General features: G+C 35.8%; 1 protein-coding gene across 1 annotated transcript in view; it reads left to right on the top strand.

Annotated features, from left to right (window-relative positions):
- The window catches only part of LOC145500601 (cleavage and polyadenylation specificity factor subunit 1-like), a 31,964-nt gene that overhangs the window by 7,588 nt on the left and 10,852 nt on the right, over positions 1 to 13,524 (top strand). Inside the window, exons 10-28 of the mRNA XM_081480120.1 lie at positions 338 to 425; positions 1,173 to 1,263; positions 1,921 to 1,949; positions 2,455 to 2,512; positions 3,692 to 3,765; positions 4,522 to 4,590; positions 4,809 to 4,814; positions 5,086 to 5,166; positions 5,844 to 5,924; positions 6,447 to 6,500; positions 6,973 to 7,080; positions 7,533 to 7,566; positions 8,082 to 8,254; positions 9,391 to 9,512; positions 10,249 to 10,347; positions 10,679 to 10,858; positions 11,864 to 12,053; positions 12,710 to 12,782; positions 12,857 to 12,915. Of these exons, the coding sequence (XP_081336246.1) occupies positions 338 to 425; positions 1,173 to 1,263; positions 1,921 to 1,949; positions 2,455 to 2,512; positions 3,692 to 3,765; positions 4,522 to 4,590; positions 4,809 to 4,814; positions 5,086 to 5,166; positions 5,844 to 5,924; positions 6,447 to 6,500; positions 6,973 to 7,080; positions 7,533 to 7,566; positions 8,082 to 8,254; positions 9,391 to 9,512; positions 10,249 to 10,347; positions 10,679 to 10,858; positions 11,864 to 12,053; positions 12,710 to 12,782; positions 12,857 to 12,915 (1,669 nt within the window). The remainder of the gene's footprint in view (positions 1 to 337; positions 426 to 1,172; positions 1,264 to 1,920; positions 1,950 to 2,454; positions 2,513 to 3,691; positions 3,766 to 4,521; positions 4,591 to 4,808; positions 4,815 to 5,085; positions 5,167 to 5,843; positions 5,925 to 6,446; positions 6,501 to 6,972; positions 7,081 to 7,532; positions 7,567 to 8,081; positions 8,255 to 9,390; positions 9,513 to 10,248; positions 10,348 to 10,678; positions 10,859 to 11,863; positions 12,054 to 12,709; positions 12,783 to 12,856; positions 12,916 to 13,524) is intronic.

Here is a 13,524-nt window from a genome sequence, read left to right as displayed (position 1 = left end):
GATAGTGTTCAATGGTTCAGCCAATCCGATTACAACATTCGCATTAGTATACCAGTAGAATTCTACTAATGGCTGATAGTGTACAATAGCCCAGCCAATCAGATTGCAACATTTGTATCAGAATAATAGTAGAATTCTACTAATCAGTGGGAGAACCAATCAGCTATCAGATTTCCAGAAGAACATACTGATAGTTTACTAATATGTATGCATATTATATTTATTGCTCCCAAGTGTATTGTTGAGTTATATACGTATGAGGCATATTGTTTGCAACCTCTTAAACGTTGCATAATACTGTCTGTATTCAATGTAATGATTGTGTTTTATTTCTCAGTTATGTTGTTACACTGGTAGCTGACGGTGTGCGAAATGTCAGGAATTTTAATTTTGACAAAGCAGCTGCAAGTGTTCTTACTTCATGTGTATGTATCATTTCCTTTATCTATGCATAATAATTGCTATAAGTTTAAAAAAGTAACTTGTGCATGTCTTGAAGTCAAACCACATCCATCCTGTTACTGGAGCAGGCAAAATTAGGATATAGAGGGCACTTTGAACCTATTTAAGGTTGAGAGCTCTCTATTGGCTATTTTGTAGCAATTGACATACTACCTTAATAGGAAACATCCATCCATCCAGTAGATATGTTCTATTTGGAAAAGGTTTCATTTTGAAAATTTTCAATAGAACTATTGCTAAGCGTGATGAAACAGAACTTCTCACACACTGAATGCCATTTGTCTGCCACAGAAGGCAACAGTACTTTATTAGCAAACAACAAACCTGAAAACAGCGTCTACAACGACTAATGGTACGACATATGCAACATCAAAGCCTAAGCCTGTAGGCAAAAAAGAATGAAATGAATGATGTTGACAATACGTAGAATGTATCAGACAAGTGCAGAATGGCAAAGGGCAAGGTGGGCGGGAAAAACTGTTGCTCATACGGCAAGAAACAGAAAACTGAGTCACAAGACCTAGCGTGACATGTGATATCCTAACTCAGGCCCAGTCCCTGCTTCAGTGTGTGAGAACCTCATTTCTTGCCTCTTTTGCTAGCTTAGCCGGCGAGAAATCCATATGTTTTCAGGAGTAACTGCAGTTGCCGATTTTTGTGTCTCTTGGTAACCAGACAGCAATCAATAAAAGAAGTCAATTTTCTTGCAGGTTTGTGAGTGTGGTGATGGGTATTTGTTTCTGGGATCTCGACTTGGTAACTCATTACTTGTAAAGTACACTGAAAAAGCTGAGGAACTGGGTAAGTTCACATGTTAGTAATGTTCTTGTGAGTAATAAGTACGTAGCTATACAAAGCAAGAATAGAGTGCAAGTCTATAATCATGTGTTGGAGATCAACCTTCAGTGAAATCTCATAACCCTGACAAGCTAAAGCCTTCAAAGATACAGTTTTTACTTTAGTTCTTAAAAAACATGTTATCCCTAGTCCCTGGCTGACATACTGGCATATTTTTCAGCGTGGGAGTTGTTGTGATGGCGTAGTGAAGAGTGTTTTTGTTTTCAGCTTGAGGATATCCTTGAGATGTGTGCCCCTATTTACCCAAAAACATAAATAACAATTATAGCATTTTTGGTGAAACCCGCTGAAAATACTGGGGGAAGCCAAGGGGTTTCCTGTGATGGGGTAGATCTAACATCTTACTGGCAGGATTAGTAATATGCAGTTAGTAGTAGGACGTGTTAAGTGAGCAGGTTCTTTTCCATCCCTTGAACCTGGACAGATATTAACATTATAAATAAACATAAAGCAGGCAAAGACATTCTAGGTTTAAATATGAAAAATAATGAGTTTTCTGACATGCCTACGGAGTGTACTAAAATGTACAATATTATTATTAATAATTATTTATTATTAGGAATAACAACGTTTTGTTGTATTTGCATATCCTTTCTTTAGGTACAGAGCCTGATCTGTTCTCACCAGGAGTAAGTTCTACATGTAGATCCTCTTTTAACTTGTTAGATAAGAGTCCCTTGGTAATGGTCGTTCAGGTCATTGGAAATTGTCTTCCTCTCTATGTTTGTGTTTGGTGTACATGTATGTCAAATCTCAAAGTAACACATGTTGAATATGCTGTGAAAAATACGAATTAGATTAATATTACCATTAGTGGTTGAACTGTCATGGTATCTACTACTGTCAGTTTTTGTCCACCATGAAGTCTGTTCTGTTGAGATGTTCACTAGAATTGCACTGGATAGTTCATCTTGAAATTGGCAATATTATTGGCGTATATTTGGTTCATAATTCCAGTATTTTGTTACTTTTCTACAAAATTGTTATCCTGTTTTTCATATTATTCAAAAACTCACTTAATATATTTCTAGTTACTTGAAGTAAAGAATTAACAGATTTAAGGAACTACAATAGTTATTACTGGAACCAGAGGAAATGAATGCATGTGAATAAACATGTAATTGTCTGTTTTAGCTGGATCCACCTCAAGCCAAGAGGAGAAGGCTGGATACAGACTATACATATGCGTTAGGTCAGCAAATCAATTCTCTTCATTTATTACTTACCTTTGTCTTACGTATGTTGCTAAGATCTTGTCACTACATCAAGGTAACTTTGTAGATGATTTTCTTAATTCCTGCAGGAGGGGTGTGAATAGGGGTATGCAAATCCGCCAATCTGTGCCTTTTTTTCACCAAATCCGTAGATCTGCCAATATTTTTGTTCAAATCCGATACCACAACCACATCCAGAAACAGAAGTGTAAAAGTTTGAAGGTAAATTGGTAAATTAAAAACGTGAGTGCCATTGTTAATTGTGCACAAATAGTAAAGAAGGCAACATGCTTGATGACTATAACACAGTACAATTCCAATAACAGTCTCACACCTGAGTTTAAATGAGCTTTGGTCGAAAAAAGAAATAATTTGGATGAACTCATCAACATACTGACCAAGGCTGAAGAAAGATCATTCTATGATCCAAATTTGGTTAAGGACCCAAGATCGGAACATCAAGACAGGCACAATCCGGAATCTGTGCCAAAATTCACAGCTGATCCACGATCCACTGTGTTTTCAAAATCCACGAATCCGCTCGATTTACCACAAAAATCCACAAACCATGCGCTTTTTAAGGCCAAATTGGTCGATCCGAAAACCTATTCACCCCCCTCCTGTAGCTTTGCTATTTGGCAGTGCATTTGTATCAGCTGCACTGTTGCACAAGGAGTGACGTTGAAGTCCTTCGTGACTTTTACTGTGCTACTCCTTTATTCTTAAACCTCAGCAGTAAAGGCCAGTGATTACTGCACCACATAAATGACTGTTTAAACAGAGGCAATACCATGAACTTCACTCTTGTCATCGTTTCTAATTCCCCATCTGGAAAATATATTTACCTATAAATTTACTAAGCAATTGTGACTAATTTTCCAAGCAGTTATTCCTTTATGAGCTTGAATACTATACCATTCAGGAAAACATTTTTACGGTGGTTGAATACTTCTCATTAACAAATCCAAAAGGGTAGATTCACTTTCATTTGCGTCCAAATTAGAAATGTGTTGTTCAGTATTGAGCCTGACATGACGTTTTTTCACCCAATGAACATGCTAGAAATTCCACTGACAGTTATTTTATAATTTGCAATATCACCTGAGAGTTTTACTTGAAGGCCTGATTAAGATTTGTCTTACAATTATGTTGGACAGATGATCTGGACGAGTTAGAAGTGTACGGTAAAGAAGAACAGTCTGGGGTCAAGTTAACCTCATACACATTTGAAGTGAGTTCTTGTTGCTGATTAGCTACACTAAGGGAGGGTCGTAGAGACAACCAAAACAATACGAAAATTTGTCTGCTGGATGAGTTTAGTTTACTCCATCAGAAAAAAAAATTCTTAAATTTTCTCATGAGTTCCCTGCATTCTGACCACTTGTCATCCATTTGGAACTTTTAGAAAACAGATAAAGATTTGCAGCTTTCTTTCACGATAAAATCATCATTTTGCTCCACCATCTTGGATGATGTGGTATTCTCCATGAATGAAATAATTTTAGGCTCAAGTTTCATTTTGTTAACCGCTGATGCTGACTGTACTGCATCTGCATCCTTTACAGCATGTGGCGCAGCTGTTTTGATCAGGATATGGCATTTAGTAGTGTTAAGACTTTGGAAAAATAAGCCTAATACGAGCAAAAGCATCCCTTTCAGCCTTCATGGCAGTCGAAGAGGCCCTAGTTTTCATTTGTACCTGCATTTTCTGAGTCAGCCAACAGCTGCAACTATGGACATGATGTACTGGGAGACTGGTCACTCAAAAATATTAAAAAAGGAAATTTTCCATTTACATGTTGTTCTGTCACCATTCTTCCCTATTGAATGGGCAAGTAAAATTTTGCCAGGCTGACGACTTGGAGAAAAAAAACAAAAAGGATCCCTGTAATAGAAGTGTTGTTCAGTTTGGCTGGCTGTAAATGATTCAAACCTCAAAAGTTTAATAGCTTTTAAAATAAGGTCTCTTATATATCTGTTTTGTTAGGTATGTGATAGCTTGCTTAACATAGGGCCTTCCACGTGTGTTGATATGGGAGAACCTGCATTTCTCTCGGTGAGTGCAACAATAAACTATGTACTGCAGTTTAAGACATCGTCTTGCAAGCTCAAGAGATTTCTTTGTTGTATACCAGCTATTTTTGCATTGATATTATCAGCCATGTTAGCTTCACAGAACACTGATAATACTAACAACTTGTGTTTATTTTTTCCTTGTAATTTTTTTGTTCTTCAACTGATGTTTACTTCAATGCCATCCATCGACATCGACAGGAAGAGGTTTGTGCTCTGTGTTATGTAGTCCTATTTCTGTATGTTAAGAGAACTCTCTTGGTTCTGGTGGATTACAACGACAAATTCATTTTCTAAATTTTAGTTGTATAGTATATTTACTTCTTCTATTACACAACCTTTTCCAATCTTGAGTTCAATGCTTATCTAACACATGACAGAAGAAAACCTTTTACAGTGTTGTACATGATAGAGGACTTTCAATGATTTTGATTGATGTTTTATGCTTGAGACTGTTTCCATTTCCATATTTTGATAGTTTGCTGGTGGTAAGGAGCTGGATTTGGAGCTTGTTTCATGTTCTGGGTATGGAAAGAATGGTGCATTATCAGTTCTTCAGGTATGGCATATTTTTATTGTTTGTTGTGAATTTCATTCTCAGTTTGACATCAGAATTGTAGTCAATTTTATAAAATCTGGCAGCCATGTATTCTTTTTCTTTTAAACTTATTTTTGTTCATTTAATTTCTAGCTGAATGCGTACAAATAAAGTTGTTGTTGTTGTTGCTTCCAATGATAAGATAAAAAGAGAACTGTTTTCAGGTTTCTTTTCAATGGATTGTTTAAGATGCAAATAGGTGGATCATTTCTTCACTTTACACTCTCTGTACAGTTTATATGTGATATCATTTCTTCAGCAGTACAAATTTGTTGTGGCTACCTTTATTTTGATGTAATATATATCAAACACGCAAGGCAGTGTTTCCTCGGTATATCCAAACACCGAGAAGAGAGTTGAAAATATCATGTACAGCAGAGTATTTTTGATGAAATTTGAGGTGTTTAGATATTCGATGAAACACTGTCTAGAGTGTTTGATATAATTCTCAATCGAAACAAAACTAAGGAGTAAATGGAGAACTAAATTCATCAAAATCTATACTTATTAAGACCAGTTATCCAAACCTCCTTCACAGTCATGATTTTCTTTATTTTAACTTGATGAATTATTAATGAGTTTGGGAACAGTTATTCCAGAACTCCAATAACAGTTTATTCCATGTGTTGATGTTATAGAGAAGTGTTAGGCCTCAGGTTGTGACAACCTTTGAGCTGCCAGGATGTGTGGACATGTGGACAGTGTTGTCGGGTGATCAGGTAATTGATCTTGTATCCATGGATTATGACAATGATACAATACAATTTACTGCAATACAATATAATACAAAATTTATAATGTAAGAAAACATAAAAGGAAATGTTAGATGTTATCCATATTGAGGATGTTCAAGCACGTATTTAGACAAGTACAACTGTACGTGCATTTTTTACTGATCTCCATAGAAACTGTTGGAGGGTAGATGTCTAAAAATAGTATATTTTGAAGTTAACTTTTTACATTTACTCAAATTCAATATGGATTTAAGGCAGTTTTGGGCAGAAACTATTGGAAACTATTATTAAAATGTTGCAATACAAAAGAGACAAGGTAGCCATGAAAAGGGCTGTATTATTTCAGAGTACCGTGTAAAATGTTCTTGATAGAAGAACACTGTGTATAGGCAAGTTTATGAGTAGTTTTGTACATTGTAGTTAAGACTGAATGAAGGAAATGAAAGTCATAGAGTCAAGCAGCAAGATACTGGCATTATTAAAACTGTTTACTGTACATTTATTCAGGGTGACAGCAGTTATCACTCCTTCCTGTTGCTGAGCAGAGAGGATTCTAGCATGGTGAGTGTAGCAACAAACACATTTTGTTTGAAAACCTTTTAATTAAAAAAATTACAGTAAATGCAATGACCTTTTTAGAGCCAGATGTCTTGCTGTACCATTGACAGTCCAGGAATGTTTCCGTTCACACTTGGAATCTTCCTGTTGAATTTTTTTTTCGTTAATCAAACTTTAAGAATTTCAAAGTTTAGGTATAACTTGTTGATATACTGTTAGCTAAAAATGTTTTTATGCTACAATGCGAGCTCCGTTCCCAAGCTTTTGATATGTCACTGGTCAGATCAAATGAAAGTGCTCAGAAACTTATTATAAATATAAAGTACTACATTATCTAAGTAAGCTAAATAGCTCCTCAGTAAATATTAGTATTTCATCTTCATAGTTTGTTGTAGTAGTTAGTATGTTAAAGAAAATATTTGTTGTTGTTGTTGTTGTTTTTTTTGTATATTTATACCATTTGTGCTGTGTTTAGGTGTTGAAGACAGAGCAGGAGATTATGGAGCTTGATCATTCAGGCTTTACATCTCAGTACCCTACTGTGTTTGCTGGAAACCTTGGCAATGGAAAATATATCTTACAGGTTATTGTCACATAGATCTGCAAAACTCTGAAAAAAACTGCCTCTAAAAACCCTACTTTTTTCGTGTTTAAAATTTGTATCCTGCCAGGTTTAACGTACTTTAAAAAATTGGGAGATTTCACCAAAGAAAATTCAAGAAAATCACAAACAAGGCCATAAAAACGGCAAAAAACGCATTTGTTGAGGCATTTATAATTTAAGATCAAAAACCAAGATTTTAACAGAGATGATAGTAAATCAATATATCATCATTGCTTGTTACATGTTTGAGAGGACTGGGTGTTAAAACGAATGCAAAAACAGCTTTCAAAAAGTAACACTAGCCCGCGGAATGCGATAAATCATTACTTTATTGAGACACCTTAAATGAGGGATTCTAAGTTCACTAAAAAACTGGCACAGAGTGCATTATAAGGAGAAATATTGGTAGCTGGTTTTGATTTCTCTTGTAGGTTACTCCTCAAGGTGTCAGGTTATTGGAGGGAGGTGAGAATTTGTTTTTTACTTCTATGTTTATGCCAAGGAATCATGGCCATGAGATCGTTGGGAAATGTGTTATCACTTAGTTAAAGATTTTTTCAGTGTTGTAAGTCTAATTAACATAAGCAATATTCAAGACAGTGTTCATCATATTTGCAAAGACCTCAGATTTCATCAAAGCAAGCATCAAATTTTTTTTCCTCTTCTGGTTGTTTGGGATGATCATGAGTAACTCACTTGTGTTTCATTGCATAATGTTTGATTTAGAGCAGTTTTCAACTGAGTATCATAAAACCAAGACCAATGCAATCACTCTAGCCAGTCACAAAGGACACATTCAATAAAATGAACCCATCAAAACTGAAAATAAATACATGAAACTGATGTGAAGTGCAGGAAAGTGTGTGCAATCAAGTCATTGGTTTTGGTTTCACTTCTAATTGGATGAAAAAGTGGCTAACTTACAATATCGTGGAATCTATTACTTTAAGTTTACTGTTTGACCTTACGTTATGTTTCAGTAACACAGTTACATCACATTCCATTGGATGCTGGCCTGTCATCTATTGTATGGTGTTCACTGTCTGATCCTTATGCAGTGATGATGACGGCGGATGGCTCCATTATTTTACTTGAGTTTACATTAGAAGGTATTGAGCCAAAGGTGAAGATATCCAGACCACAGATCAACCAAGTAAGTTTTCTGTTTTGTGGGTTTCTGGCTTGTTTTGGCCAACACAGTATTGTTTAAGGTAATTCCTTAGTATTGCATTCCACATCCCTAATCCGCATGACTTTTGCGTCATTAGTACATGCACATGAGCACGTGTGCATACAAAACATAAGAGATTTCCCTCAAACGAGCACGGTGACCCGTGATTTTTTTTTCAGGTATTTGCTAAGAACAGTCTAATAAAGAAGATATTTGAAGAAGAAAAAAAGTGTGATAGTAGACCATGAATTTTTTGGGGAAAATAGTTCCGTACTGGGTGTATTTTGGCCAAGGCAAAGACTTCAAGCTAACCACGGAACTGTCTGAAAAAGTGCAATATTCCCACAACCAGGCAATCAAAACCGGCTTAAATGAAGCAATACTGCTTATGTGAATAATAGAAGCTTTACTTTCAAGATAAAATTTTGTGTCTTTCAAGCAACCAAGACTTAATTCTGTATGAAGGTGGTTCAAATTTTTAATGCGCAACCAGTAAAAATAGCCCATTTTAAGAGCCTGCTGATGCGTAAACAGGCACGATGACCCCGTGTTTTTATTGTATTTTTTTAATGTTCATATCATGGATGTTAATTATGCCAAGTTTCAAAAAAGGTTTGATAGTAGAGCAATTGCAAGGGAATTACCTTAAGTTGAATTTAGGTTGACAAAAATCCAAGGCTAGTTAATAGTAGACTGGTTCAGATACATTTTAAAAGGAGCCTTTGTCAGAAATTATTTCAATGATAATTATTAGTTATGGTGGTTTATAGCAAAGGTATCCCTTTATTTGAGTACTTAATTCAGATGCTTCTGTGCACACAAAGTTATTGAATACCATGTTTCTTTTTGCTTGCTTGCTTTCTTTTCAAATCTCTTAAGTGTTGAAGTTAAATGGCTTAATTTCACAAACACAGTGACTTCACATACTGATACAATTTACATAATACTGTGGTTTGATACCAAAGTATTACACATTTTAATATAAGGAAGTAGATAAACTCTGTACAAGTTCACTTCTCAGGTTTTTGGAACATCAGCTAAGAACAAAGTCTTGTTAAGAGTTCTGTCACCCAGGTGATCTAAACCAATACCCTTTATGTGTTCTTGTTTTTTGTTAGGGTGCTAAGGTCTGTGCATGTTGTGCATACAGAGATGTCAGTGGTGTATTTTCAACAGAGAAGGTTGAACAGTCTAATAATGAAGCACAACTACAGGTTACTACTCCTACTACTCCAAAAATGTGAGTCTACATGGAATGAAGCTTGTAATTGATAAATTGATAAATAAATACTAAACATTTTTGGTGTTTCTATCAAGTTCAGCAAACAAGAGTGGAAGTATGGAAGGACATGAGATTCTTTGTGAGCAGGAGCTACAGACAAGTGTTTTCACAGTTTTGTTTAGAGTCCTCTCACACTTTGTAAGGGTTTCATTAGAAACTCAGAGAAAATATTTCCATTTCTTTTAGAAAACACTGGCTGTGAAATGACGAAAAATTTCTACTAGTAATTTTTATTATTTTTTACTATCGAATTGTAACTTTTCTTTGCTTCGTGCCATCATTACATCAACAGCTCATGTTGGTTCTATTGAGTTACAACTTTTAGTTCACGCTATCTTACAGGGTCCTCTTGAATCTCACTGAGATCAAAGAATTTTTCTTTACCTTGTGTTGTGCTCCTCCATTCCTTTCTAGGGTTAATTCTCAAAGGGATTTATCCTCAAGTTGATTTCCAGCCCAACATATTACTGTAGAGTTAATTAGCTACTTTCCCGGCTCTTTAGTATAATTTTTGTTTACACACTTTGATTCAAAAGAGATCCAGGACAGCTTATCTGTTGTTAAAATGTTTGACCTCCAAACTTGGCTCCTTAATTACTCCTCCTCACTTACTCCTTTGTTTCTCATGTGAACATGCTCCGTTTATTGTATATGTTACTGCTGGAGGCATGTAATAATTGTATGTCTCTTTTAGCACGGACGTTGTTGATGAGGATGAATTGCTGTATGGGGAATCATCTTTACCGTTCACTTCAGTTGAGGAAAATCAACAACAACAAAAAGTCAATGAAAGGTGAGTTGCCTCGAGGCTCATGTTAGATATGTTAGATAGGAAAGATATCTAACAATTCGCCATGAGTAAGTGTTTGTTGTGAACTTTAGGTAACCCTTCAGTGAGGGAAGTAGTTCCTGTCAAGGATTCTCCTGTCAATACTTGTAGTCTTTTGTATTGCCAAACTAAAAGTTTTTAAAGGTTCTCTTTACCTGATGTAGATTTAGATAGCATTACTTGTTGTTTGGTCCACCTTACACAATTATCTAATATTAAAGACAGGCTAAATTAATCTCCATGCATTTTTGTCAAGAAGACATGCTGAATTAAAAAGTGTCATCTTTTCATTTAGTGTTCCTGTTGCGGAATCCAATGCTGAAGTGGTGACGCCCACGTGGTGGTGTGTGGCTTGTCGTGAGAATGGTGTCATGGAGATTTACACCTTGCCTGACTTCAAGTTAGTTTTCCTGGTTAAAAATTTCAACATGGCTCCGAGAGTGCTTGTGGACAGTGGGTCAGCATCTGCTGCAAGGTATCAATCACCTCTGCTTAAAACGGTTTTCATTTGAGTGTCAAAAAGTAATCAATTTTGCATCGACTACCACTACTCCCACCACTTTTTCATTCAATCAGATGTGAAAACAAAACACATGGTAACTTGGTCAAGTTTTCACGTGCTTTGCATCAGCTATATGTAATTACCTTAAGTTTCAATTGGTTCACTGGATTGTCGTTGTTCCTTGTGATTGGTTAGAGGTGATTACTTTGGTTGCGGTTTTACAACATTCAATTGAAAACTGCTCTAATAGATATCTATATAATTTAGTTATGGAGCTTCAATCATGGACAAAAGCAGTTGAGACACTCCCCAGATTATTACTGGGCATAACCTGCATTGAACTAGTTCATTATCCGGGGGGAGTGGTAATTCTAGTCAGTTAATTCACGGCAAACTATGAGCTAAGCCTGAGATACCTGGCTTGACCATTTTTGCATAATAGATACTTGTAAGCTTTGTTACTCTGCATCAGAGTATGGTTTAATTTTGTACAATCACTATTCAGTGTTTTTTTTTAATTTTGCTTTTCTTGATTATTCTCCACCGTGTGATGTAACTGACCACAAGACAATCACATTTTTAATTGTTAGGAAACCTACATATTGTGTTGTTCCAGAAGATATCGTTACCCTTCAATCAGAACCTGCACCTCTCCTGAAATTCCAGTTTGGCCTCATACTTTCCATTAACTTTTTTGGCATCTGAGACCCTACACTCCCTTCAGAACTTGCTGTAATGTTTCGTAGGGAACAGTTTCGTAGAAACTGCATTATATTTTTATTTACGAACAGTAATCTGAGCAAATGACCTCATAATTTCGACAAAATCGCTTCATTTGTTTATAAGACAGCATCTTTCAGTCATTTTAAGATTATTCCAGATCTGATTGGTTTGTACAACTCTAACTTTGGCATGTGATGGCACACCACAGAACTCCTTTCACTGTATGAGTTAAAAGTTTGAATTGCTCATTTGCAGCAGTATGATGTCAGGTGGTGTTGGTCAGGAGGACTCTGTGCCAGTCAAGGAAGTGTTATTAACAGGACTGGGACACAAGAACAGCAGACCAACGTTGATTGCATTTGTGGAACAAGATCTTCTGATTTATGAAGCATTCACCTTCACTGAAGCATCTGTCGAGGGTCATCTTAATCTCCGATTTAGAAAGGTATGTCTCAGCACCTCGCTAAATCCTTTATCTTATGTTGTCCACATCATGCTTCTAAAATGTTATGCATTGTGGCAATGCAACAATAAAATAGCTATTACTACAGCAGTACAGTTACCAGGCATTAACTCTCCCATATGTCATTAGCTTGGGTTAGTTATTATATCTTAACCAGCAATAGAGTCCCTTCTGATCAACTGTGACCAATTTTTTTTTTTTCACAAATAATGTCTGTGGGTTCTTACAGCAAATATTCTCATTCTTACCCACAGGCATGTGCAGTATTTATACTGTGCTCATTGTGACATTTTTGACAGGGCTTTAAACTTACCAGTCACAATGTTTAGGTTTTATTCAAGTTCAGGATAATAGTGATGCCTTTCAAACATAATAATTAGATTTTAGTTCAGGACAAGCATTATCTAATATTTAGCATACACAAGTCTTGATGTGTTTAATATGTAAGAACACCTCACCAGGCTTGGTTGTTCCATTACAAAGCAAAGTAAGGAAGTTACATTAGGATGAAATGAATGGAAAAAGGGTATTTCTGTATGTTTGTTTTGGTAAATTAATTTTCTCTCTCTTTCACTATCATGCAATTGTGATTATACAATTTAGGATGGAATGTGATTCCTGGTCTTGTTTTGTTTTAGTTGCAGCACAATTTGCTTCTTCGTGAAAAGAAATCAAAGCAACAGAAAGTAAAGCAGGCTGATGCCAGTCAAGGTACAAATAACAAACTTACTACAAAACTCAAACCTGACCATAACATAACTTGTCCTTATGTGTTCTACTGTTAGGAATGAAACCCAAAGTTGCCAGTCTACGTGTGTTCAGTGATGTCTCTTCTTATTCTGGGGTAAGTTATAAATATTGAAGGCTTTCATGCAAAAAGCATTTTGGCTGATTTTTATTTTTTGCAGGATGGAGCTCACTTTTGGCAGACTGACTTGTTTTGACATGAAAAGCATCTTTGCGTAATTGTTTTTGTTGATTTGTGCTTCGTTTTCGAGAAATAATGTATGTAAAAAAACTCAGTTTTCCAAGGGTATCTTTTAGAGATCTTTTGTCGAACAAAAAACAAAAGAAAACTTTTGTTTTGCTAAACGATGAAGTCACCTAAGCATGGCATTTGCTGCTAGTTGTTCGAACCGATACAAGTTTTCTTATTCATATAATTACGCTGTTTTCTTACTGTTCCTTCATTAGCGCGGGAGAATAAGGTGCTGATTCAAGTTTGTTTTGTCATGACACTGGTTTGATACAAGGGTGGTCGATATTTTTTTTCTGGTCAAAATCCACCTTCAAGTTTTTTTTGCACACGTTATTTCTCGAAAACGAAGCACAAATCAACAAAAACTATAATTATGCAATGATGCTTTTCATGTCAAAACAAGTCAGTCTGCCAAAAACTAGCTTGATCCTGCAAAACATGAAAATCGGCCCAAAATGCTATATACGCCCTTTT

The sequence above is a fragment of the Orbicella franksi genome, chromosome 10, assembly GCF_964199315.1.
Source record: "Orbicella franksi chromosome 10, jaOrbFran1.1, whole genome shotgun sequence".
NCBI classification, from domain to species: Eukaryota; Metazoa; Cnidaria; class Anthozoa; order Scleractinia; family Merulinidae; genus Orbicella; species Orbicella franksi.
The sequence above is the reverse complement of the archived record's forward strand: the minus strand, read 5'-3'. Positions and strand labels throughout refer to the sequence as shown.